The sequence below is a fragment of the Budorcas taxicolor genome, chromosome 11 (assembly GCF_023091745.1).
Source record: "Budorcas taxicolor isolate Tak-1 chromosome 11, Takin1.1, whole genome shotgun sequence".
NCBI classification, from domain to species: Eukaryota; Metazoa; Chordata; class Mammalia; order Artiodactyla; family Bovidae; genus Budorcas; species Budorcas taxicolor.
This window is the reverse complement of record NC_068920.1, coordinates 104259180-104286602: the sequence shown is the minus strand read 5'-3', so window position 1 is coordinate 104286602 and position 27423 is coordinate 104259180. Positions and strand designations below refer to the sequence as shown.

At 48.0% G+C, this 27423-nt stretch overlaps 1 protein-coding gene and 1 pseudogene across 1 annotated transcript; both read left to right on the top strand.

The window, feature by feature from the left end:
- The first annotated feature begins 860 nt into the window (after positions 1-860).
- Positions 861-10290, top strand: LOC128055686 (sulfotransferase 1C4-like; annotated as a pseudogene).
- A 5239-nt stretch (positions 10291-15529) lies between these two features.
- SULT1C4 (sulfotransferase family 1C member 4) lies at positions 15530-24164 on the top strand. Its single transcript, XM_052648959.1, has 7 exons — positions 15530-15874; positions 18396-18521; positions 19460-19557; positions 19847-19973; positions 20509-20603; positions 21880-22060; positions 22946-24164. Exons 1-7 carry the CDS (start codon positions 15721-15723, stop codon positions 23059-23061), a joined length of 897 nt encoding a protein of 298 aa, XP_052504919.1. The 5' UTR covers positions 15530-15720; the 3' UTR covers positions 23062-24164.
- The last annotated feature ends 3259 nt before the right edge of the window (positions 24165-27423 follow it).

Below are 27423 nucleotides of genomic sequence, written 5' to 3'. Positions count from 1 at the left end.
GCCTGCAGGACATTCTGGTGGAGACACACAACTCTATGACTCAGAAGAGGGGCCTGAATCAGGGACAACTCTTCGAATCACAGACCAGTAAAGTTTATGGCAGTGGAGGAAGATGGGAAAAAACAAAAACAAAGAAGTCCACAAAGCGAGAATAAATATAGGCCCCAGGCAAACTCTAAGTAAACCAACAGTTAATCAAGGGTTTTAAACATGTAGTGACTCCCAAGCCCTGGAGACAACATGAAGGAAGTTGTGTCTCTGCTCCTGACAAAGGGCACATCCATACCAAATCCTCGTACTATTTCAAGAGGCCTGTCCTCGTGAGGTTCATCAGTTAAGACCACCTCGTTCAAAGGAGGGAGAGCTGAATGCAGCAGGACATGCTGAGCAAGGCAGGCCAGAGGGGTGAGAGGCACCTGGAAACCGGTGTTCCCACAGGAAAAGGACAGGTGTGGTCATGGGGAGAAGGGAGGCCCGCAAACAGGACCCCGCACACCTGGTGAGACGGTTAAACTTAGTCGCAACAACAACACACAGACATGGAAACGATTTGTACAGACAGCAGTCCAATCAGATTTGCACATTTACGAGATTATACTTTGGCCAACTGATGGGAGGGCTTCCCAGGTGGCTCAGTGGGTAAAGAATCCACCTGCAATGCAGGAGATGCAGGAGGTAAGGGTTCGATCCCTGGGTTGGGAAGATTCCCCTGTAGAAGGGCATGGCCACCCGGTCCAGTACTCTTGCCTGGAGAGTTCCATGGACAGAGGAGCCTGTCAGGCTACAGTCCATGGGGTCACAGAGTCAGACACGACTAAGCAACTGACCAACAACAACAAGATTATATAGGCGGCTGGATGATGGGCGGAAGAGAGCAGGTGTGTCCATGGCTTTGAGGATCTGGTAGCTGTGAACACAGATGCATGCTGAGTGCCCCCTACTCTTCTGTTATTTACACTGTTTCTTTATTTCTTCCCATCACTCCAGATAATCTATGTGTCGAGGAATGCCAAGCGCACCATGGTGTCCTACTCACATTTTCAAAGGATGAACAAAAGACTCCCTGACCCGGGGACCTGGGAAGAGTACTTTGAAAGCTTCCTGTTTGGCAAAAGTAAGTCAGAATCCACTCGTGTCTGCAGAGGATAAGGGTCCCTATAAAATTGTCTGTGGGAAATAAAATTCACCCACAGAAGGAGCTCTGATTGTCTGCGGGGGGAGGAATACAAGCGATGCCCCTAAGAGGTACAGCATGGCGCTGGCTACCCATAGTGAGTGGCTCTGCTTCCAGGGACATCTCCACAGGATGAGGCCAACACAGCATCACAGAAGGCCAGCTCTATTCAGAGCAGGTTCCACCTCTAGGCCTATGGGAAGTGTTCAACATGCATTAACCTGTTCAGTCTTTAGAGAATCCCCCAGGGGTGGGAGGGGCACCATGTTCTTAGTCAGTCACACTCCCATCAAAGAGACTGGTTCAGGCTTTCTTCCTAAAACTCAAGCTCTAAACAGAGCCTGGGAGAGGCAGATTTTGACAGAAGGGATGAGATTATGGAAACAAGGGGAAGATGAATGTCTGCTTTCGTTTTCGGATAAACCTCCGAAAGCAGAGACATTACTTTGCCAACAAAGGTCCGTCTAGTCAAGGCTATGGTTTTTCCAGTGGTCATGTATGGATGTGAGAGTTGGACTCTGAAGAAAGCTGAGTGCCGAAGAATTGATGCTTTTGAACTGTGGTGTTGGAGAAGACTCTTGAGAGTCCCTTGGACTGCAAGGAGATCCAACCAGTCCATTCTGAAGGAGATCAGTCCTGGGTGTTCTTTGGAAGGAATGATGGTAAAGCTGAAACTCCAGTACTTTGGCCACCTCATGCAAAGAGTTGACTCATTGGAAAAGACTCTGATGCTGGGAGGGATTGGGGGCAGGAGGAGAAGGGGACAACAGAGGATGAGATGGCTGGATGGCATCACGGACTCGATGGACATGAGTCTGAGTGAACTCCGGAAGTTGGTGATGGACAGGGAGGCCTGGCGTGCTGCGATTCATGGGGTCGCAAAGAGTCGGACACGACTGAGCAACTGAACTGAAGTGACTGATTGAGTACTTACGGTCTCATTGGTCCCTTGACAGAACCAGAACAACTTTCAGATGCCTTAGCTCATCGATTCATGCCATTGTTTCCACTTTGTGGACCCCCCCCACACCATGTGCCTGTCCCTTCCGTCTATTGGCTGCAGATGCCTCATCAGGCTGACCCCTGGGTGTCTCCTCACTTCCATGCCCCCTAGTGTGTGGCCACATGCCCTCCATGTGTTGCCCAATCCATGGTCCCTGTTGTCCCCGCCCACAGCTGCCACGCTCTTCCCAGGGCACTCTCCTCACGGGCCCCAGGATATCCCACCCCCACAACTCACCCCTGTTCTGGGGCACAGATGCAGCCACTGGGCTGACACCTCGGAGTCCGTGTGTCCAAACCTGAGCTCCCCTCTCTCCTCCCAAACCTGCCCCACTGCTGCCTCCACGTCTTGCAGCAGGCTCTGGCCTCACCCCCTGAGCCTGTCCTGAGCCTGTCCTTCCTCACACTCCCAATCAGCCCAGTCACGGACATGCGAACCTCACCTTCAGAAGACCCCCAGGACCCTCGCTTTCCCTCTCCATTCCCGCTTCTGTCACGTCTTCCCTGATCAGTGAACAGCCCAGTGTCTCAGTGGCTGCCCTCAGCAACACAAGGCTCTTCTCAACACAGAAAGGGGGGGATTCTGTTAAAAGGGAAGTCAGACCACCTCACTCCTCTGCTCGAAGCCCCCAGTCCCACCCAGCCCACTCAGAGTGAAAACAAGAGCCCCCCTGGAACCTCACAGCCCAGGCTCAGGGTCCTGACCATGTTCCCTCCCTGTCCTCGGGCCCCTCGCTCGGTCCACGCCCCAGCAGCCATCTCGCTGCACCTGGACTGGCCTGCTCCCTACCCCTGCCTGCTCGCTGCTGGTCCCTGAGGCCAGGAGCACTCTCCTCCTTTTTCTGGGTCTCACCCAGCATCGACCTCCCGCCTCTCCTCACCGTTCATTTTCTCTGTGAGTCACCATGCTGCATGCCCGCACCCTCCTCTCCTAGGTCCACTCTGAGATGCACGCCTAGAGCAGGTCCTCTGCCTGCTGTGTCCGCTGCTCTCTCCTAGTACCTGGAGCAGAGCTAAGGACGAAGCGGGCTTGTGGAATAAACTGTGTGTACTAAGTCGCTTCAGTCGTGCCCAACTCTGTGTGACCCCTTGGACTGTAACCTGCCAGGCCCCTCTGTCCGTGGGATTTCCCAAGCGAAAATACTGGAGTGGGTTGCCCTGCCCTCCTCCAGGAGATCTTCCCAATCCAGGGATTGAACCCTTGTCTCCTACATCAACCTGCATTGACAGGTAGGCTCTTTACCACTAGCACCACCCGGGAAACCCAGAATAAATTAACCTACCCCAACATTGCCTTATGATGTAGGCACTGTTAAGAATCCTCTTTCAGGGATGAGGTTTTGTTTTTTTTTTTAAAGCAAGACTCAGAGAGGTTAAGTAACTAGCCCAGGTCACACAGCTGGGTCAGAGCTGGGATCCAAACCCAGCAGGTTCCAGAGCCTGAGGGTCTAATTGCACCAGCTTCTGAAAGAAAGTACTGCAGAAAATGCACGACAGAGGAGTTGTTCCGGAGCAGCGCCGCCCGCAGCTCTGTCTGTGTCCTGAGGACTCAGTTCGCCTTCCCCTCCCACCTTCTCACAGCCCAAACTCGTGTTTTCCTTTCAGTGGTCTGAGGGTCCTGGTACAACCATGTGAAGGGCTGGTGGAGGAAAAAGGATAGCCACCCCACTCTCTACCTTTTCTATGAAAAAATGTCGCAAGTAAGAAATGTCTTTGCATCTTGGCTTCATGGCATTTTTCTCCAAGTTACAGACCCAGGAGAGACATTAAGAAAAGTGAGATGTATTTTTGTCCGTACAAAGCGTTTTGCAGGCCAGCCCCACTTCTCCACCACCTCGCCTGTGGCTGCCATGTTCCCAACGCAAGCTCCTATTTCAGCCAGAAGATCCCCCTCTGTCTCTCCAGGATCCTCCTTCCAGGATCACTACCTCCCTGTTACCTGCTCTGATTTCCTAGGGAAAGAATTAGGATCTCAATTGGAAAGAACTAGTGAGGAAGAATCGGAGAAGGCGATGGCACCCCACTCCATACTCTTGCCTGGAAAATCCCATGGACAGAGGAGCCTGGTGGGCTGCAGTCCATGGGGTCGCTAAGAGTCAGACATGACTGAGCGACTTCACTTTCCCTTTTCACTTTTGTGCATTGGAGAAGGAAATGGCAACCCACTCCAGTGTTCTTGCCTGGAGAATCCCAGGGACGGGGAGCCTGTGGGCTGCCATCTATGGGGTCACACAGAGTCGGACGCGACTGAAGGGATGCAGCAGCAGCCGCATCTGCAGCCGTGAGGAAGAATAGAGCCATTTTGGTTTGCTTTTTTATGATATTCAAGCTTTATCATTTTAAATACAAGTTTCCCAGTAGTAGCATCTCTTGCACGTGTGATCCTAGTTCAAAGCCTGCTTCATACGTTTATAGGTAAAATAAACCTATGAGCAGTGTTGCCCTGGCTGCGGGTGGTCATGCCCAGTCTCCCCTCCTCTCCCTGCTCCTTTCCGTCTTCCTGCTTGGTTGGGTGTCCAACCGCTCTTTCCGCTCACCCTCACTCTCAGCTTTCCCAGGTGTCAGCATAGCCTCTGCCACCCCAGCCCCCTGCCCTGTGCCTGACTGACGGCCAAAGAGACTGGCCAGCAGGGTCGGGACAGACATGTGACCCCAGTCATGGTGGCCAGGGAGGAGGGGAGCCCTGCAGGGGCCCAGAGACCCCCTTATAGGGTGACTTCCACCCCCACCTGCAGCCTCTTCCCCAGAGGGTCTGGGGCTCTCGCAAGGCCCCTCTACAAACAAGTGTTCTCATCAGGACCAGAGTCCAGTCATCAGGCACATGGCTCCACACGTGCTCAGAGGAAAAGTGGCATGTCTATTTTGAGAGACACCCCTTTCCTCCCAAAGGGCATCTTATCTGCTCCTGGGTGAGTAGTTTCTCAGATGAGACACTTCCCAGGGCCATGCCAGCTCTTACTTGCAGCACATGGGTTCTAGTTCCTTGACTAGGGATCAAACCTCGGCCCCCTGTGTTGGGAACGTGGACTGTTAGCCACTGGACTGCCAGGGAAGTCTCTATAACTTCACTTTCAATGGCCATGTTTAGTGATTTGACATGCATAAATCTCCATATATTAATAAGCATAAATTATTAGAATTACTTTTAAACATAAACTAACAGGTTTTAAAACACTCTCTTTAATGGTTTTTAAACATTTAAGATCCTGGGCTGAGTTCTCTAAGGTTTGACCATGCTTGCATTTTTTCCTTGAATGAAAAAAAATATATCAACCACCTCTCTTCCACTCTCCCCCACAGGACCCAAAATGTGAAATTAGGAAAGTGATGGAATTCCTGGGGACGAACTTGAAAGAAGAAGTTTTAGACAAAATTGTCTATAACACTTCGTTTGTCATCATGAAAAATAGCCCCATGACCAACCACAGAAATGATGCCAAAATGAATCACCAACTGTCTCCATTCATGAGAAAAGGTGATGTTTACCTGCCCCGTCTGCCCCCTGACAGCAGACAACTTTTCTGATCCACAGTGGTTTTCTACCCTTCAGGCTCAGGAGTCATGGCAACAGTGTCTTCTGAAGTGAGTTCCTCAGTCTTTTTCTGAGATAGCCCATGCCTCGCCCTCAGAGAGGAGTGGGAATCCATGCATGGTGCCTACTGTGTCATATCCAATTCTTGCAGCCCCATGGACTGTAGCCCGCAAGGCTCCTCTGTCTTGGGATTTTCCAGGCAAGAGTACTGGAGTGGGTTGTCATTTCCTCCTCCAGGGGATCTTCCAGATCCAGGGATCGAACCCATGTCTTCAGCATCTCCTGCATTGGCAGGTGGACTCTTAACCACTGCGCTGCCTGGGAAGCCCATCATTTTGAAGCACCTGAGGATAAATAAGTTTCTGAGAAGGAACTTGTTTAGTTCTGTTTAACTCAGAGCTTCAAACACGTATTTGACCCAAACTCTTTCTCAAGTGAAGCCTCTAGTCTCCAGGGAGCTCTCGCTCCTCCCGGTACATTTTGGAGGACGGTGCAAAGGTCATCGGCCTTCAGACTTAGAAGGGTGGTCTTCTAGTTAGATCACTTACCCAGGAATGACTGCAGAGGCACAGTGTGTCTCGGAGCCTGGCCAGAGCCAGGGCCTCCGGGCCCCAGCCCAGAGCCCATCCTAGGCAACCACATTGCTGCATCCTTAACAGACTTCATGAAGTTATAGTTATTTCAGGAAAATGGAAAAAAAAATTCCTAGTACATGTTGTTTAATAAAATAAGCAAAAACTTAAGGCTCAGAGGAGACATTTTCTAATTTGATCATTAATGAACCTGGTTCTTTTTTCTATTGGGAAAAAGGTCTTGTCTATTTGTCCAGAGACACATGTATTTATAGGCAGAGCAAAATACTGTACATGTTGGAAGGTCTGTTTTTTTAGGTGTGGAGATTTTTTCCCCAGCTTCATTTAGGGATGATTGACAAGTAAAAAGTGAGTATAAGGTACGCAGCATGATGTTTTGACGTGTGTACACACTGAGAAACAATCACCACAACCAAGCTGATAATACAACACACCCATCATAGTTACCCTATTTGGTGGGGGAGTGAAAACAACTGAGCTCCACTTTCTTAGCAGATTTCAAGTATACTATAAATTACTGCTTACAATCGCCATGTTGTCCAGGAAGTCTCCAGAATTTATTCATCGCATAAAGTTTGCACCTTTGGTCACATCTCCCTTGTTCCTGCACCCCCAATAACAGCACTCTACTGTTACTATGAGTTCAATTTTCTTAGATTCCACATATAAGTGAGATTGCGCAGCATTCATCTTTCTATATCCGGGCTGTTGCACTGAGCATAATGTCCTCCAATCTCACCTGTGTTGTCACACACGTCAGAATTTCCATCTTCACTAAGCCTGAAAAATATTCCCTTGCACAAGCGCGTGATCCTTCCTCTCTGTGCTTATCCTCATTTGGGCTCCACAGGCGATGGCACCCCATTCCAGTACTCCTGCCTGGAAAATCCCATGGACGGAGGAGCCTGGAAGGCTACAGTCCATAGGGTCGCTGAGGGTCGGACACGACTGAGTGACTTCCCTTTCACTTTTCACTTTCATGCATTGGAGAAGGAAATGGCAACCCACTCCAGTGTTCTTGCCTGGAGAATCTCAGGGACGGAGGAGCCTGGTGGGCTGCCATCTATGGGGTCGCACAGAGTCGGACACGACTGAAGTGACTTAGCAGCAGCAGCAGTGCAGCTTTAGGTTCTTAATTAGACTCTGAAGCCTTCCCAGGGCTATTTCTTCTCACAGATGGCTGGTTGTTCTTTGTGCGAGATGAAGGCTTATATCTCCTACTCCAGATTTCCCTGTTGCTTCAGATGGTAAAGAATCCACCTGCAATGCAGGAGAGCCAGGTTTGATCCCTGGGTTGGGAAGATCCCCCGGAAAAGGAAATGACAACCACTCCAGTATTCTTGCCTGGGAAATCCCATAGACAGGAGAGCCTAGCAGGCTACAGTCCATGGAGTCACAAAAGGTCAGACACGACTGAGCAACTAACATACACACATACACACACTCACACACCCATCTCCTCCTGTTGCTGCTGCTGCTAAGTCGCTTCAATCGTGTCTGACTCTGTGCGACCCCGTAGAAGGCAGCCCATGAGGCTCCCCTGTCCCTGGGATTCTCCAGGCAAAAACACTGGAGTGGGTTGCCATTTCCTTCTCCAATGCATGAAAGTGGAAAGTGAAAGTGAAGTCGCTCAGTCATGTCTGACTCCTCGTGACCCCATGGACTGCAGCCCACCGGGCTCTTCTGCCCATGGGATTTTCCAGGCAAGAGTGCTGGAGTGGGGTGCCATCGCCTTCTCCACCCATCTCCTACTCCACCATTTTTTGCTGATGTCACTCAGTCATCTAATTTTCTTGTAAGCCAACTGATAAATTACAGAACCGTATAATTTATTACCCCTAGAAAATTAAGCAGATCTACATTTCACATGAAAATAACACTACACAGAGCTCAAAGTCTTCATGAAGAAGATGACACAGAGAAATCAGAAGAGAATAGCTCTATATGGAATCTCCGGCCAGTTTTCACTCTTAAAGCTTTAAATTTTTGAATACTCCATTGCATAAGCATAAAATAGAGCTGACCAACTCTACCATTCCTGCAGATTCTGTTGCTTTGTTTCAACTACATGTTAATACAATGACAATTCAAGTTGGGAAGGGAGATCCTTGGTTGTGTTCAACTAGGCACAGGGCCTGAACATGGCCTCTGAGATACAGTCAGAGGACAGAAGATGTTTGAGGTTGCAGCCCTCCATTGATCTCTGAGGAGAAGATGAGAACTCAGGTGCAGTGACCTTAAGTGGAAAGTTAGGTGAACTCGGGGTTCAGGTGGGCCAGGTGGGTCAGAGGGCTGCAGGGCACGACATGGAGCATTGGGCAACCAGGCCTGGTTTACTCCCCTCCTGAGTGTCTCGGGACAGGACTATTCACAGGCACGTCACTTGTACTAGTCACACCTGTAGCCTTGAGTCTCTCTCAGCGTCAGGAGGACCACCGACCAGCGTCTGCATCAGAAACTTAAGTACTGAGAGAAATGGGCTTACCTACATGCAAAGTGGTTCAAGTTTGTGAGAATGTCTCTGAATGTGCTGTCTACCACCCTTGCCAGGAGTCATCAGAGATTGGAAAAATCAGTTCACTGATGCTCAGACCAAGAAGTTTAATGAAGACTATAGGAAACACATGGCTGACACCTCTCATTCCACATGCGCTGTAAGAGGCAGCCTACGTGAAGCAGGAGAGAAATCTGTTTCCAAAACCACCACTGGCTCATGTGACCCGACACGCGGGTCTTTAAATGATGACCTGGGCATACTTCAGCCTTGAATTCCTGACCCATCTTTTGGAACCCAATGTGATGTCAGTTATCCAGCATCTATATGCATCATTTCCTTCTCCCTCTGCAGAGTTCAGTCTTTAGGTGAATGCCAGGATACAACATGTAACATATTGCCTCATACACATGTATCACTTCTCTTCCTTCTATATATCCTCTTTCTATCTTCTGTTATAATTTTCTTTGAATTCAAACATTTCTTTCAATCTTTCGCTTCAAAAATGCCAGCTCCATTCATTTGATAAAACGTGTACTGAGTGCCTTATTCACGCTGGGGAGGAAAGGGCATCAAAAGATGATAAAAATTGGACTTCCCTGGTGGTCCAATGGTTAAGAATCCACCTGTCAATGCAGGCAACACAGGTTCGATCTCGGGTCTGGGAAGATTCCACATGCCACGGAGCAGCTAAGCCCACGTGCCACAATTATTGACCATAAGCGCCCTAAAGCCCATTCTCTGCAACAAGAGAAGCCACTATAGTGAGAAGCCTGCGTACCACAATTAAAAAGAGGCCCGCGCTCACTGCAACTAGAGAAAGACTGCAGGAAGCAGTGAAGGCCCAGCCCAGCCATAAATAAATACATAACTTAAAAAAAAGATGATAGTGACTTTCTTGGTGGTCCAGTGCCTGAGACTCCATGCTCCCAACACAAGGGGTACAGGTTCGACCCCTGATCAGGGAACTAGACCCCACATGCTGCAACAGCTAAAGATCCCACATGCCACAACAAGGGCCTGATGGGACAGGATGCTCACGTCCCCATCCCTCCAGCTTCCCTGTGCTGAGGGTGTGAACAAGTAAAATATGGTGGATGCACATCTTGATCACAAAGCAATCAACTGAAAGCAACAGATTTACACATGGCAACAAGAAGATGTCTTTGAAACGCTGTGCTTAGAGGGAAAATGTGAGGAAACAAAGGCAGTGAATAACCCAGTATAGTTTATAGGAATTAAACACAGTCAAACCAAAAAGATTCATTTTGCAAGAACACATACAAAGCAACAGATGCATGCTAAATACCACAGGCTCTGTGGAGGAGGGGACTGGGAAGGAGAGCAGCCCTGCGGGGACCAGTGATGGCGGCACGCCGTGAGCCAGGCCTCCATCCTCTCCACTGCCCGTGTAGATCAGCCTGCCTCTACCACATTTCTGCACTCCTAGAACCACTGGCAGGAGACTTCGGAGAGAAGACACATGATCATGTAACGACAATCGCAACATCGGCAGATGTGGGTACAGAGACAGTCACCAGGCTGTCTGAACATCTGAACATCCATCAGTCTCCTTCCTGACCAGCGGATGGTGAGGAGGAGCAATGAACAAGAAGCTTCCCTTGCCTGGACACCCCTCCCCCGACCCCCACATCCAGGACATCGGCCCTGGATACTGCTTCTGAGAGTAGCGTCCATCCCACTGAGATGTCCCCCTAGGACGCCCACTCTGCTCCCTGGGACCCGGCTGGCACGGGCTCCTGTGGGGCCCACAGGTGGTGGGGTGGGGTGGGCAGAGCGCTACCCAGAGGAGAGGTCTCAGCTGCATCACTCCCAGGCTTAGACATCAGTTACTGCTCTCTCGAGTCCCTGCACATCCTCTCCAGTCAGCAGACGTGACTGAGGAGATAATGAGAGATGCCTGGGGACTGAACAGCTCCCAAACACCCGATTAATCTCCACCTCATCTCATTGCTGTGAGACCAGCAGCAGCAGACATATAGACAGGTAAACATCCCAACAGAGGTCAGTAGCCATGCGATTCACCATTTAGAGGCAGAGGCATGGAAAGGAGAGAGGGAATGAGAGAAAAAGAGCTGGGAAGACCGAGATCAAACTGAGATGTTTCACATTAACTGTGTGGGATGCTTCTTGATAAAACTGTCATAAGTTAAGTACTTGTCATGTGCTTTGACACAGACAGGCAAACTCCAGGGGTACTTTGGGTTCACTTCCAGACCAAGGCAGTGAAGAAAACATCAAATAGAGTCACCTGAATGTTTTGCTTCTCAGCACATGTAAAAAGTTATGTTCAGGGTTTCCCTAGTGGTCCAGTGGTTAAGAGTGTGCCTGCCAATGCAGAGTACGTGGGTTTGATCCCCGGTCTGGGAAGATCCCTTATGCCGCGAAGCAACCAAGCCCGCAAGCCGCAGCTACTGAAGTCCTTGAGCTCAGGAGCCAGTGCTCTGCAAGGAGAAGCCACCGCAGTGAGAAGCCCTCAGAGCACGACTAGAGAGTAGCCCCCGATCCCCACAACCAGGGAAAGCCCACGCAGGATCAAAGGCCCAGTGGGCGGTCGGGAAACAGGGACCAGGGAGGACCAGAGAAGACAGGGCGGCGTGCCAAGACTGCAGGAGGACTGACACGCCCCAACTCTCCTATTAATCCTGTGAGACTAAAAGGGCTCAGTCAGTCAGTCAGTCAGTTCAGTCGCTCAGTCGTGTCTGACTCTTTGCGACCCCGTGAATCGCAGCACGCCAGGCCTCCCTGTCCATCACCAACTCCCGGAGTTCACTCAAACTCACATCCATCGAGTTGGTAATGCCATCCAGACATCTCACCCTCTGTCATCCCCTTCTCCTCCTGCCCCCAATCCCTCCCAGCATCAGAGTCTTTTCCAATGAGTCAACTCTTCGCATGAGGTGGCCAAAGTACTGGACTTTCAGCTTCAGCATCATTCCTTCCAAAGAACACCCAGGGCTGATCTCCTTTAGGATGGACTGGTTGGATCTCATTTGCAGTCCAAGGGACTCTCAAGAGTCTTCTCCAACACCAGAAGAGATTAAATAATTGTAAGTTTACACAACTCTTGAGGGACAGAGCCAGTCCAACCCCAGATGCTTGGAATTCCAAAACAATGTCTGCCATACACAGACTTGGCACCGGACAACTTTATAACTAAGTGCAGCATTTATTTAATTCTTCTGCATTTGTGAGAAAGTATTATTGCTGCACTCCATGGGGTCACAAGGGGTCAGACATGACTTAGCGACAGAACAGCATTAAAGGAGAACAGGAAACATCTGCGCAGCCATGGTAATTTTTCAAGTCACGTGACCCCTTCAGCTTCCTTCGGTTTTGTCTCAGCCCATGTCCCCAGCACACAAGGGACTAAACAAAACTGCCAGGATGTGGCTAAGCCTCCAGTTCTCTATGCTGCTGGCACACAGACTATGAAGACCAGAGGAGAAATTAAACCAAAAATTATAGATGATTTTTCTAAGTCTTTTCAAATGCATGCTAGGGCCAGGAATTCCACCTGGTAATCTTGATCCCAAGTGTCCCTCCATCTCCCAACAGCCAACAGGGAGGCTGAGGGGCAAGGAGGGCCCAGGAACCCCCGAGGTCACAGTCATGGGACGCTACTCACAGTTAAGGTTGTTGACCACACTCCCTCCCCGTTGCCCAGCAGTAAACATACTCTGTCACTCACAGGGTCAGGGGCTGTTACGATTCCTGTTTTCACAAAGGAAAGTTGGGATGTGGGGGCAGAGCAGTCAGCACCCTGTGTCTGGCCCTCGGCTGAGGGGGCTGGTGCAGGGCTCGGGGCAGGCGTCCACGTCTGGCTGTCATCACAGAGACCGGCCGAAGACACAGGCTCACCTGAACCTCCCCCTCTTGCCATGGTTGCGGCCTATAGACCTCACCCTCGGTTCTCCAGTTAGTTTCACTCTTTCCTTCTGCCCAGGACACACGTACCAGACACAGAGCTGCCCACAGCATGGACATGGGCAGTGGAGGACACAGGACTGAGTTCAAACCATAGCCCCAAAGGACAGGAAGGGGCCACCATCAGGCACGTGGGAGACACCCAAGATCAAGGAAAGGCTCTCCAAAGGGGGCACTTTGGGGAGGACATTAGAGAAGAACTGAAGGGGGCACAGGGCATTGGCCTTGCAGAGCAGGGAATGTGCATGGCCTGAGGTCCTGGGTACCACAGAAGTCCCCACCTAGAAGCCCCCATGGGATGCTGTGAAGCTCTGGGTGGGAAGGGATTGAAGCAAGAAGTGAGACTCCTGCTACAGGAACAGCATCTGGAGCTGCTGGGGGGAGGGGAGGCATCCCAGGGAAGTTCTCTGTCCATTCAACTCAATTCTGTCTTGACACTGATGACCCAGGGTTAGCACAGACCTGCAGGTCAAGGGTAAAATCTTTCACAAGATACCCCCATCACCCTTCACATGCAAGCACAAGCCTTGTGGACCATCTGTGCTGCTAATCAGCCTGCTCTAAGTTGGGGCTGGGGGAGCATCCCCATGCCCCTATAGGTTCCATGATGATAAATAGAACTCACTGAAAGTGCTACACCTACAATTACAGTTGTGTCGTACATGGACAACACAGATCGGGACAGGTGAATGCTACATGTGCAGGGGTCAGGCTCTCGGGTAAGAAGGGGCAGAGCTGTTGTGCCCTGTCCCTCATCCTCAGGAAGCCTCCAGGCAGCCCCTCCCAGAAAGCATCCACATGTTCAGCAGGTGTGATCTCCCTGACAACCCAGGTGGGGTCCACAGGGACTCAACACAAACAGCCAAAGGCTCCAACTGCTGAGGAACTCCCAAGGGTTTTTGGGACACAGCACCAGGAACTAGAAACAAAGACCAGCTGTACTTGATAATACCGCAAGGAGAAGCAGGAGAGCTGGGTGGGTCTGCTCTTGCTTTGCTTTTTTTTTTCACGAGTTTTTTTTTTTTATTCAATTAATTAATTTTAATTGGAGGTTAATTTAGGCAACCCATTCCAATACTCTTGCTTGGAAAATCCTGTGGATGAAGGAGCCTGGTAGGCTGCAGTCCATGGGGTCACTAACAGTTGGACACGACTGAGCGACTTCGCTTTCGCTTTACAATATTGTGGTGGTTTTTGCCATACATTGACATGAATCAGCCACAGTGTACATGTGTCCCAACATCCCCATCCCATCCCTCTGGGTTGTCCCAGTGCACCGGCTTTGAGTGCCCTGTTTCATGCATCAAACTTGGACTGGTCATCTACTTCACATATGGTAATGTACATTTTTCAATGCTATTCTCTCAAATCATCCCACCCTCGCCTTCTCCCAGAGTCCAAAAGACTGTTCTTTACATCTGTGTCTCTTACTGTCTTGCATATAGGGTTATCGTTACCATCTGTTTAAATTCCATATATATGCATTAATATACTGTATTGGTGTTTTTCTTTCTGACTTACTTCACTCTGTATAATAGGCTCCAGTTTCATGTTTCATTCACATCATTAGAACTGACTCAAATGCATTCTTTTTAATAGCTGAGTAATATTCCATCGTGTGTATATGTTCCACAGCTTTCTTACCCATTCATCTGCTGATGGACATTCAGGTTGCTTCCATGTCCTAGCTATTGCAAACAGTGCTTCAACGAACATTGGGGTGCACGGATCTCTTTCAATTCTGCTTTTCTCAGTGTGTATGCCCAGCAGTGGGATTGCTGGATTGTATGGCAGGTCTATTTCCAGCTTTTTAAGGAATCTCCACACTGTTCTCTTTAGTGAACAGTGGCTGCACTAGTTTGCATTCCCACCAACAGTGTAAGAGGGTTCCCTTTTCTCCACACCCTCTCCAGCATTTGTTGTTTGTAGACTTTTTGACGGCAGCCATCCTGACCGACATGAGATGGTACCTCGCTGTGGTTATGATTGCTCTTGTTTTTGCAACTGTCAGCCAAGAAGGGTTGTGGTGGAAACAGGAGGGGGAAAAGAAAACAAAACCGCAGGAGCCAGGAATGATTCCAAGGAAGGGAACAAGCAGCGTAAATAAACACTAGGGCTTTTAGGAAAACAAGGGGCCTCACGGGGGTTGCGGGGAAGGCGTTGTTGGGGTGGGGTGGGATCCGGCATGAGCCTCAATAGTGAACTCCAGGAAGAAAAAGTCAGAGGATGTGCCTTCTGTAACTCTGTGGCTTTCCTATCCACTTGGCTTCTAAGGGACAAACATGTTTTATTGTCTGTGAACAGACCAGGGCTGATACTGACACTAAACAGCCTACAACAGAAAGAGAATCATTCCTATTGGAGCCTCCTCTATTTCAGTCTTAAAAATAACACTGCTGATCCCCCACCCCCACATCTGCGCTGGGAGGTTGGGTCTAAGCTCTCACTGTTGCCAGCACAGAAACTTCCTCCCAGCCTTGCAAGGAAGTGAGCCTCGGCCACAACTTGTCAGACCACCTGCAGATTTCCTGCCACGTTGTAACGAGCTTAAAATTCCCAGAAGAAAGAATTAAAGAGATCTGTGAATTACTTCGTGAATGCAGAGGAGGACTGCAAATGAGGTGGCCCTGACCATCGCTAAGGGCCCAGAAGAGCGGCTGAAGGCACAAGGGACACGGCCGGGGGCGGGGAGCCGGAACCACGGTCGCGGTGCAGCCCAGAGCAGAGGGCTAGGCAGCTGCGTCACTGCCCCTCCCGGAGGCGGCTACAGCTCGTTGGAAGTGCTGTGTGCAAAGTCCTAAGCCAGAGTTGCTGCTCCCTGGCCAGGCCAGCTGCCCCTCGACGGGCAACTCCAGGCAGGGCCTGAGGTCTCAGCCCTGCCCTGTCTGTAAGCCACCAAGCACGCAGCTTTGAGCTGTCTGAGGGTAACACTTTCCCGAGCTGAAATTTCTGACCCCTGACATTGGCCTTGAACAAGATGGAGGCTTTGGAATCTGAGGGTGTGAATCGCGTTGCTGTGGACTATGTGGAAGGCATCCTGCAGCCCATGCCCACTTGTGACACCTGGGATCAGATCTGGAGCTTCCAAGCCAGGCCTGACGATCTGCTCATCTCTACCTACCCGAAAGCAGGTAGGCGGGAGGGACAAGGGACAGGGGAGGTGGGAGGAGGAGCAGGGACAGAAGCAAGCAAGACACAGCACTGAGGATGTTGAGAAACCCACCAGGGTTTGAGCAGAAAACCATTGAGTGGGCAGCGGGATACGGCCAACACAAATCACGGGGGCGGGGCGGGGGGAACCACACAAAAGCCGTTAAAATGACCTACACGTCTTAAGAATTTAATACTCCCCATGAAGTACATGTTGTTTACTTGCTGCAAGAGAGTAAATCAAACAGTCTGAAATGAAGGGGCCAGACTTGTTGATTTACTTGTTACCAGGGCAGGCCCTTACAGCAGAGCCAGACTGGGCACCCCCACCTGGTGGGGGGAGCAGGGGAGCGGAGAAGGGGGCTTATGTTCTGCAAGGCTGAACTCATAAGTCCCCCTGCTCAGGGTCCCAGGCCTACTCTCTGCATCTCCACCCTCCCGGTGGTATGTTGTGAGCCTGCTTTCTTATTTCAATATAATCAGTTTAACAAAGTTACTGTAGAAACAGGACAAACTTCAGCTCAGCCACTGTGTCATGTAAATTTGGGGGTGAGCTGGGACGAGGAGTTCTCTGCAGCTATTTGTGTGCATCTACAGTTAGACCAAAACACAGTACTCAGCTCATACCCCAACTGCACACACATTTGCTCTTTGCAAAATCAATAACTGTCAATAATTTCTGCTACATTCACTCATGGGCACACACACATACACTCCACCCACCCTTTGACTTTATCTGTATTGATTTGATAAAAGGCTTTGCAGGCAGATGGGGCCTTAGACTCATGTATCAACTGATTTCAAATCAGCCCTGACTTTCTGATTACTTCTCATGAGTTTGTTCAGAATTAAAATTTTCTCAATGTGAGTTTCTGAAAGTAACCACTGGTGGGGAATCACATCTCACTGCCTTATTTCACTCACAATTCTACTCTATCACCATAATTTCAGTACAATGCTTAATCGTTCATCTTTTTCCACCTACCAAAAGTGAGCATTAAAGTTTGGTTCATTTAGAATTTTCATGGGTTAGGGGTTACAATCTAATAACAATAGAAATAAAAGCACTTACCAGCTAATGCAGTATTTAATCAGTCATGAAAACTGTATATGCTAATAAAGGCTGTATTGATAAAAGGGAACAAGAAACAACCTCAGATGATGTAAAAGTTTTCACCTAGATTTTTAACAGAATAAACACTCTGTGACTGAACAGAGATACACACATTGTAGAATCACTGACCTCTGACCCAAGGACCAGCTGACTTTGAACCTCCAGCTGCACTGGAACCTGCCCCAATGTTAGCCCTTGGCTATAAATTCAGAGTTGTTGTTTAGTCACCAAGTCATGTCTGACTCTGAAACCCCATGGACTATAGCCCACTAGGCTCCTTTGTCCATGGAATTCTCCAGGCAAGAATACTGGAATGGGTTGCCATTTCCTACTCTAGGGGATCTTCCCAACCCAGGGATTAAACCCACATCTCCTTCTTGGAAGGCTGATTCTTTGTCACTGAGCCACCTAGAAAGCCGCCGAAATTCATAGTAAACACACAAAACTAGTACAAATGACTCTAACTTCCTTTGAGTTGATAGCTAAAGAAATATTGGTCCTTTAACCCGTAATGAAGAGTTGGTGCCAGATAATATTAGAGACCAACTCATCTAGGAAATAAAACACCACTGCTATTCAATCTCCTCCTGTCATAGACATGGTCAGACATCTGGTTCAACAGGTCTTCAAGGCTGCAAAATAGGCAGTAGCCCCCACACTAGTCAGGATGGCGCCCATAGAAGTGACCGAAACTGGAGACGGAAGCCCTCCTCCAGGGGTCGTGGGGGTGCAGCTTCCGGATCGAGCTCCGAGCTTGATCCAGATGTGTGGAGTGGCTTCTACACATCTTGTACCCGGTGGGGCCACCCTGAGACCTCTGTCTCCTTCCTTTAACTAACAGAAGGTTAATCAGTCTCAGGGTATTCAGAATCTCAGTGGCAAAGGAGCCTAGGAAATGCACTTTCTAGCCTTCAGGGAAAACAGGACAGTGTGAACGCGGAGACTAAGCCCTAATCACTCGCCCATTTAGCCAACACACAACAAAGCCTCCTGGCTTTGCACTTGGGAAACCTCAGGCTGCGCACTTGGGAAACAGTCTGAAGATCACACAGGGACGACCCCACATCACAGCTGGGAGAGAAAGACTTCCACTCCACCTTTCTAAGGAACAATGCCACCAACTCAGTAGCATGACAATCCTAATGAACGGTTGTGACAGAGAAAAGAAGAACTGTCTATTTATGAATCTTATGTCCACTCCAAACTGGAGTGTTTGCCTAAAAATCCATATTATGATAACACAAGATGTAAACAAACAAGGATGTTTTCTGAATTCCACTATAAAGCAGGCTTCAGTGTTCACACAGCTGCTGTAACGAGTATTTGCTCACATCCTAAGAAATGCAGGAGATAATGTCTGTGCCTCCTATTCTTACCCATGGAACAAGGAACAACGTGGACGCAGGAGATTGTGGACTTGATACAAAACGGGGGTGATGTCAACCAAAGCCGGAGGGCACCCACACATGAGCGATTTCCCTTCATCGAGTGGATAATCCCTTCCCTAGGATCTGGTGAGTACATCACGGCTGCACCTGACCCCAGGTCTAGACGTATTAGCCAGCAGCCCTCTCAGGCTTCCCAGGTGGTTCTGTGGTAAAGAATCCACCTGCAAATGCAGGAGACGTGGGTTCCATCCTTGGGTTGGGAAGATCTCCTAGAGAAGGAAATGGCAACCCACTGCAGTATTCTTGTCTAGAGAATTCCATAGACAGAAGAGCCTGGTGGACATGACTGAGTGACTAAGCACAGCAGCCCTTTCAGAATCCCAGGTGTTGAAACCACCATCAATGGACTTCAGGACTCTTTTTCACTGTCTGGCCATGGCTATACTTCAGACATTTTCTAACTGAGTTTCTGTTCATACAAAAGTAAGTTAAGGGACTCAACGGTGGTCCAGTGGCTAAGATTCTGAGCTCTCAATGCAAGGGACCTGGGTTCAATCCCTGGTCAGGGAAAATAGAATGCACATGCCACAATTAAGACCTGGTGCAGCCAAATAAATATAAATAAATATTAAAATAAAAATAAATATTAAAATTTTAAAAAATAAAGTAAGTTTTGATTCTCCAATTAGAAATTAAACTCATTCCACAAAGATGAGCCTAGGTAAGATAATTTTATGGTGGAAGGCTTTGAATTTTTTAGGTTCTTATTTATTTGGTTTATTGTATGGTTAAAAGCTGTTCTAGAGACTTTGCTGGTGGCCAGTGGTTAAGATGATGCTCTCACTGCAGGGAGCATGAGTTCAATCCTGGCTGGGGAACTAGAATCCCAGAAACTATGTGGCAAAAACAAAAACTGCTCTAGCCAAAAACCCCATTCTCTCATATGAAAGCCACAGAGAGTTACAGGTGGTCTGGAGTGTTCCTAATGTAGTAAAAATGGGGCAGCAAGTTTCTGAAGCAAATGGAGAAAAATAATGGAAAGTTGTTGAAAACTAATTTCACAGGCTTGGAACAAGCGAATGCAATGACCTCATCCCGGATGTTGAAGACACATCTCCCCTTCCACTTGCTGCCACCATCTTTCCTGGAGAAAAACTGTAAGGTAGGGAGCCAAAGGAATGCAGATTTGGCCCCTTAGAAGGAACTCAGACTGGTCTTCAATTTCCTCTTAAAACACGTCACTTGTTAAATTAAAAACAGAAACAAAAAGTCCACTGGTCACATGTCATCAATACGCAGATTGACATGAATCCTTTCCATCTCCCACAAAAGCCACAGCACAGAAACACAGCATCAGGAATACCCACCTGTGTGGAATACGCCCACCCTCACGTCATTGTCTGCTGTTCTAATCCTGGTTTTGCTTCTCCCCTTCCTCTCTCCACTCCTAGATGATCTATGTAGCCAGGAATCCCAAGGACAACATGGTATCTTATTACCACTTCCACAGGATGAATAGAAACCTTCCTGCTCCAGGCACCTGGGAAGAATACTTTGAGAGTTTTCTGACTGGGAAAGGTGAGCGCTTGGTTTCCATCCTGTCTCAAAATCCTCAAGCAGTCTACAAAAAAGGTGTCAGTTTCTGAGAACAGCAGGGGCTCTGCTGGCTTGCAGTTCAGTTCAGTCACTCAGTTGTATCTGACTCTTAGCGACCCCATGGACTGCCGCACACCAGGCCTCCCTACCCATCACCTACTCCCAGAGTTTACTCAGACTCATGCCCATTGAGTCCAGTGATGCCATCCAAACATCTCATCCTCTGTCAGCCCCTTCTCTTCCTGCCTTCAATCTTTCCCAGCATCGGGGTCTTTTCAAATGAGTCAGCTCTTCACATCAGTATCGGCCAAAGTATTGGAGTTTCAGCTTCAACATCAGTCCTTCCAATGAATATTCAGGACTGATTTCCCTTGGCTGGCTTTACCGTGAAGGAATCACCAGGGTGACCTCCTGCCTCCCTTCAGGATCCTCCTCCCAGGGCGGGGGTGGGGATGGGGGGGTGTACTTGTCACTGGGTTTCTGTGACTCACTGCCCTGCTCTGGTCCCATCCTGCAGTGTGCTGGGGCTCCTGGTATGACCACGTGAAGGGCTGGTGGCACGCCAAGGACCAGCACCGCATCCTCTACCTCTTCTACGAGGACATGAGGGAGGTGAGGACCAGGCCACCTACCAAGTCCCCATTTGACCATACATGCTTCAGTTGCAATGTGTGCACCCCATCGGTGACCCTCAGATTGCAGTCGGGCACAGGAGATGCTGTGTTTTGCTGGCTGCCCCATCCACCCATCACAGCGCCCCTGGCACGTCATGAGTTTCCATATCACAGTCTCACCTAGAACTCTGAGCTGCGGGATACCTTTTCCTTACAGGCAGAGGATGGCAAACATGAGTGATGCTTTTTCTCCCCCCTTGCAGTGTGTATTTTGAAATTCCCGTTAGAAGGAAAAAAACTTTCTAGTACATTTTGGGGTTTTTTTATTAGTGCTAGAGGAATGACAGAATTTCAAGAAACAGTTTAAGAAATTTGGTGCAGTGGGAAACAGTATGGATTCTCGAACCCAAGTTCTGGCTTACTGCTTGCTGGCAATTCTTCTTTGTGAAGATGTTTGACGTCTAGGAATTTTGATGTTAGAAGTCACTAGAGAGGAGATAGTAATATACACTCCAAGAGATGCTATCAGGACTGAAGGAGGTGGTGTCATGAGAGTTGATGGTAAATGGTCATCTACCCAGCACTTTTGTGACTCCACTGGGTCTGTACAGAATGACAATCTCTGTCCTTGGATTTGTAACTGACAGCCTGATTTTTGAAAGGTACATCACAGACAGAAGCAGGAAACAGGCCGCTGTGGCTGGGTCCCCGAAGCCACTGTGACATCTGCTCTCAGCACCAGTTCAGTGCCTCCCCTGGGGGCATTTATCGGACGGGCTGGAGCAGGACTTTTGGACCTGACCCTGGACATACTGCTCCATGGAGCATGTCCCACGCACTCCAGGTCACTGTGTTTCAAGCATCTTACCAACATGACCCAGTTGACATGTTAGAGCAAGAACAGTGTAAAGACTCCAGTTAATACAGAGAACCAGAGAAGGAAATGGCAACCCACTCCAGTGTTCTTGCCTGAAGAATCCCAGGAATCGGGGGGCCTGGTGGGCTGCAGTCCATGGGGTTGCAAAGAGTCGCTAAGTTGGACTGAAGCGACTTAGCAGCAGCAGCAGCAGCAATACAGAGAACAGTATGAGTCACCACATCTAAATAAGTCATTTCTGAAAAGCTGAACATTTGTGAGATATGATTTTTAAAAATTTTAACTCGTGGCATGTTACTGATTACTATTATTAATTCATTTCAATATTCTTTTAAGACTATTATTCATTGATAAACATTATCTTATACCAAGTCTTTTCTTTTGACTCTGCTCGTAGAACCCAAAGCATGAAATTCAGAAGCTGGCAGAATTTATTGGAAAGAGCTTAGATGATAAAGTTCTGGATAAAATTGTTCACCACACTTCATTTAGCGTCATGAAGCAGAACCCGATGGCAAACTACACGTCGATTCCGGCTGAATTCATGAACCAGTCGATTTCTCCATTCATTAGAAAAGGTTTTCAGTGTTTCCTTTTGGCCATAATCCTAAAGGAACTGTCCAATATTTCATAGTCTCTGGGGAGTTTCCTTTCTATAGAAAAGAAAAATAAGATTGATAATGAAGGATTCTGGGAAAAGAACAATTTAAGAAACCACAGATGAAATTAACATTCAGCCACAAGTGGAAAGTGAGATTTGGTGTCTAGGTCTAACTGCGTATCCTCCTGTTCCCTCTGGAGTTCTGGCTGATAAGCTGAAAAGATACAGAATCAAGTCAGATGGAGCAAAAGATCCACGTTATAGAGAGTTCCAGGCTGTCAGAAAGGGTCATTCATTCAAAACTACTTTCCAAGTGGCTACTATGTGCCAGGCTCTGTTCTGGGTAATGTTCAGAGCAGTGAACAAAGCACAGGAAAGCTCCAGCCCTCATGGAAATTATATTATATCTAGCCGTAAACAAGGAAGCAAATGAAAAAACATGCAGGATAATAGATGACAGTATGGAGAAAAACCAGCCTGGGAAAGGTAACAGGGATTGCAACTGGAGAACTGGGGAGCATCTTCCTTTCTCAAAATGGCACGTGCAGTCCCTCCAATAGCAGGCCCTGCTTGTTCTGCGGGCAACATCATGTTGGCACAGACCTTGCTTTGATGTGCAGGAAGGACACACAAGAGTGGCCCTCAGCCCTGCTGCTCACACAACCTTGCCATCTCCCGACCCACAAACCAGACAGGTGATCCTTCCTCCCTCCTGGAGGAGACCCTGCTGGGCCAGCCAGGGGAATGTCTCCGGGGCAGGGGTTAGAACATACAAGAGCAGGAGAACAGAGAACCACCCCTCCCCTACACCCCCCGACCCCACTCCCACTACAGTACTGACTCCCTACCATGACTGTTTCAGGGGTCATCGGGGATTGGAAGAACCACTTCACCGTGGCCCAGAACGAGAGATTTGATGATGATTACAGGAAGAACATGGCTGACACCACTCTAACTCTCCACTTTCGATTCTCTTAAGGAAGAAAAAGCACCAGATTTAATTGGTATAAAAGTTGATTGCCCTGACCTCGTGATATTGAATTCAGGTGGAGGGACTAGTGCTTCTTGTGTCTGCTTTTGTTCACCCTAAAAAAAGATGGAGCTAACAGCGGTTGGGGCCAGGTGGAAGGCGGAGACTTGCAACCCTGGCATCCTTACTAATGATCGTGATGTGTCAGTTTTCTACAGACCACACGCGTGTGAACACGTTAAGTATGCTCTGGTCATCACATAAGAATATACTCAAGTTTTCAGATTCAGTGTTGATTTAAGCAAATTTGTAAATATAGCACTAAAATGTGTCAATAGTTACTATTTCTTGCAGGTGACTATTTTCCCCTGAAACGTTCTCATTCACTCCAGGCTTCTTCCTTCAGTGCCTCTACCCCTGTCCCTCACCTCTGCCTCTGTACTTCCCTGGACTCCCCTCCCACTCCCAGCCAACCCCTCCCAGACTTGCACCTTGACCCACCTCTCTCTAGCCCCTCCTCAACTGTGTTCTAATCCATCAGCAACACCTGTCAGTGTATTTCCAGGATGTCTTACCTCTGCAGCCACCCTTCTGGTTCAGAAGCCTCTCCCTTGCCTATAGGCTACATAACTTGTTTCTCTGTTCATTATACATCTGCCAAACTTCTTTTTCCACAACAAGACTCATTACATTTCTCTTTAGCTCAGAATCTTTAGATGATTCTGAATGTTTGCTGCCTACAAGGTACATCCCAAGCATTTTTAGCCATCGATTCAAAGGCAGCTACATGGGTGACTTACCTTATGACATGGGTGACTTACCTTCCAAACCGCCTGCCAGCTGGGTTTCGTGCTGCCAAACCCCCTCCTAACTCCAGCAGAGAGCCACCTTGCTGGGTCCAAGCGCGTCTCGCAGGCTCCTCCCCTCCCCAACTAGCTTTACTCTCATCCCACCTTCTCCAGACGTTTCCTTTCCTTTCTCCCCACCAGTTTAAATCATACATAGCAAGTTCACTAACCAGCACAGGCCTCCCATCTTCCTGCCAATACTGCAACCTGAAGGACCATCTGCTCTTTGGAAGTCTTTCACACATAATTCTTATGTGATTAAGATTAAAGTGTATCATTAAATCTCTTAGAGGTCTGTATTGTCTCTTTTGTGCTTATTTAAATTTTCATTTGCTCATTTCTTCTCCAAGAGAAGGATGTTGCTAAATACTTCAATGCACACCAAACGGCAAAAACTGAGAACTAAGTAACTGAAATACTCTTATCAGTCAAGGAAATCTAAAAAGCCAACTTCTTATATTCTAAGTAGTCCTATACCGGTTATCTTCTAGAGTTTACTGTGTTAGCCACTAGTTGCACGTAGTTACTTAAATTATTTAAAATTTGAAAAGACACCTGTACCCCGGTGTTCATAGCAGCACCATTCACAATAGCCAAGACACAGAAACCTAAATGTCCATTGACAGATGAATGGATAAATAAGATTCGGCATGTGTGTGTGTGTGTCTGTGTGTGATGAAATATTACTCAGGCATAAAAAATGCGATCTTGTCATTTGTGACAACATGGATGGACCTAGAAGATTAAGTGAAATAATCAAAGACAAAAACCACATTGTTTCACTTACATGTAGAATCTAAAAAACAGAAACAGACTCAGGTACAGACTGTAATATACAGCATAGGGAATATAGTCAATAATATTGCAATAATTTTATAAGGTAACATGGTTACTAGACTTATTGTGATCAATCCTCAATGTATATAAATGTCAAATCATTGCACAGAACACCTGAAACTAATACAATATTGTAGGTCAACTATACTTCAATTAAAAAAATAAAAATCTGGTCATTTTCAGTTTATAACCTTGGGTTTACATAAATAAATTATATTGTTTTCAAAAGAATTACATTTTTAAATGCTTAGACTATTACACTGAAATATTTAAATGAAAATAATAAACACACATTTTAAAAAAATTGAAAATAAATTTAAAAGTTGAATATGTAGAGGCAGAAAGCAGAACTGTGGCTACTGGGGACTGGAGGTGGGGGGGGGGGGGTATAGGAATATGGGTCAAAGGGCATAAAGCTGCAGTTATGTAGGACAAGTAATCTAGAGATCTGGCGTCCAGCATGATAACTATAGTTAATAAGACTGTGCTGGGAACTCCCTGGTGGTCCAGTGGTTAGGACTCTGTTTTGCTGCTGTCAGTCTGGGTTCGATCCCTGGTTGGGGAATTAACATCCAGCAACCCTCACTGCACAGCCAAAAAAAAGTACTGAAAACTGGAAATGCTAAGAGAGTACATTTCAGATACTCCCATCATACATGTAAAATACGTGGAGAAGACGTTAATTAGCTGCAGTAGTAATCACTCTGCTGTGTATACATATATCAAATCATCATGTATACTTTATAAGTAAAGTAAGTGAAAGTTGTCCACTCATCTCTGACTGTTTGTGACCCCATGGACTATAGCCCAACATGCTTCTCTGTCTATGGAATTCTCCAGGCAAGAATACTGGAGTGGGTTGCCATTTCCTACTCCAGGGGATCTTCCCGACTGAGGTGTCGAACTCAGGTGTCCTGCATTGCAGGCAGATTCTCTACCATCTGGGCCACCAGGGAAGCCCTGTACACCATAAAGATACACAATTAAATATATACAATTATTGTTAGAAAGTAAAACTTTTAAATGAAAATGAAACAGATCCTGTTATGTAACATGGCATTACTTTCTCCATAACTCATACCTCTGTTAAATTAACGGTTTCCATGCTTATCGTCTGTCTCTACCACTAGTCCAGCAAGGAGACCTTTGTTGTCTTAGTTACAGTTGTACTTCCCCCAGCAGAGAACTGGGTGCACAGAAGATGCTCTGTTACTGTGCGGAATGAATGAGCCAGGACACAGCATCAGCCTGCACCCCCAACACGCACACACACATTTCACTGTTCCTGTTCTAGCCCAACCCAAAGTCTGGAACAACTAACTAGGACTACAGGATGACCTCCTTGGTCTCTCAGCAAGCGGGAAGCGCCATGCTGACCTCCTTGCCCCCTCTACTGGCCAGTCTAGCACATGGCGGTTTTCACCTGCTATCCTCGCCCAGAGGAACCACTCTGCCTAGGGACCATGGTGTCTGGAATCTTCCCTTGTGCTTGAATTACCTGTGCCCAGTTTCTTTGCCAGTTATCGGGAAATAGGCAGAGAGGGACCAACTGTACCTAACAGACCCTGGCCTCGATCACCTGACTCCTCTGTGTCCGAGGGTTCCTGTGTATGTGCTAAGTTGCTTCAGTCATGTCTGACTCCTTGCGACCCCATGAACCATAGCCTGCCAGGCTCCTCTGTCCATGGGATTCTCTAAGTGAGAATATTGGAGTGTGTTGCCATGCCCTCCTCCAGGGGATCTTCCTCACCCAGGGATTGAACCCACATCTCCTTTGTCTCCTGCATTGGCAGGCAGATTCTTTACCACTGGTGCCACCCGGGAAGTCTCAGGCTTCAGATGATGCTTAAAAAAAAACAAAACACCATATTCTCAAGTAGCAGGAGAAGGTCCTGAGGCCACTGCTTTTCTGACACATTAGAGATGAAGCCACCTAAACACACCAGTCCCCTTATTCTGAACCCCACCCAAATTCAGTCCTATAATAATAAATCATCTGAAATGAGACCTAAAACTCAACCTGCAATGGGTAAAGAAATGAGACTATAGCTGTGGTTTCTTATAAGTTCTTTCAGCTGGACAAATGTCTCTGTGTCTGGTTTATTCCATGTGAATGGAAACAAGAAGTCTTTAGGGACTGTGAACAATGCACTCTGAGATATGTGTAGAATTCGATGGGTTAAAGATAATTATCTAAGGGATAGGCATATACTCCTGAGATTTTAATATGATTTTTCAGTCTTCACAGAGGGCCATAAGTAAAGTTCTGCAACCAAGCAAATGTTGCCTGCTTCGAAAAGTAATAGCATCTGAATCAGGGGAGGAGAGAGAACATGGGAGAAGAGAGGGGACCAGAGATTGGACAGGAAAGGGGACAAGAGAGGGACAGGAATAGGGACAGCTGAGGGGACAGGAGATGGGACAGGAGACGGATAGGAACGGGGACAGGTGAGGGGACAGCAGATGAGAGAGGAGACAGGATATGGGACAGCTGAGAAGACAGGAGATGAGAGAGAAGAGGGACAGGAATCAGAACAAAAATGGGGACAGGTGAGGGGACAGGAGATGCGACAGGTGAGGGAACACGGCATGAGAACAGGTGATGGGACAGACAACGGACAGGAAAGTGGACAGAAGTTCGGGCAGGAGAAGGGACAGGACATGGGAGAGGAGGACAGGAATGGG

Excerpts from the sequence above, each read along its gene's own strand:
- SULT1C4 (XM_052648959.1), top strand. The coding sequence starts at position 15,721 with ATGGAGGCTTTGGAATCTGAGGGTGTGAATCGCGTTGCTGTGGACTAT. Across the intron at positions 18,522-19,459 it reads AATCCCTTCCCTAGGATCTG|GCTTGGAACAAGCGAATGCA; the intron begins GTGAGTACATCA and ends CTAATTTCACAG. Across the intron at positions 19,974-20,508 it reads GAGTTTTCTGACTGGGAAAG|TGTGCTGGGGCTCCTGGTAT; the intron begins GTGAGCGCTTGG and ends CCCATCCTGCAG.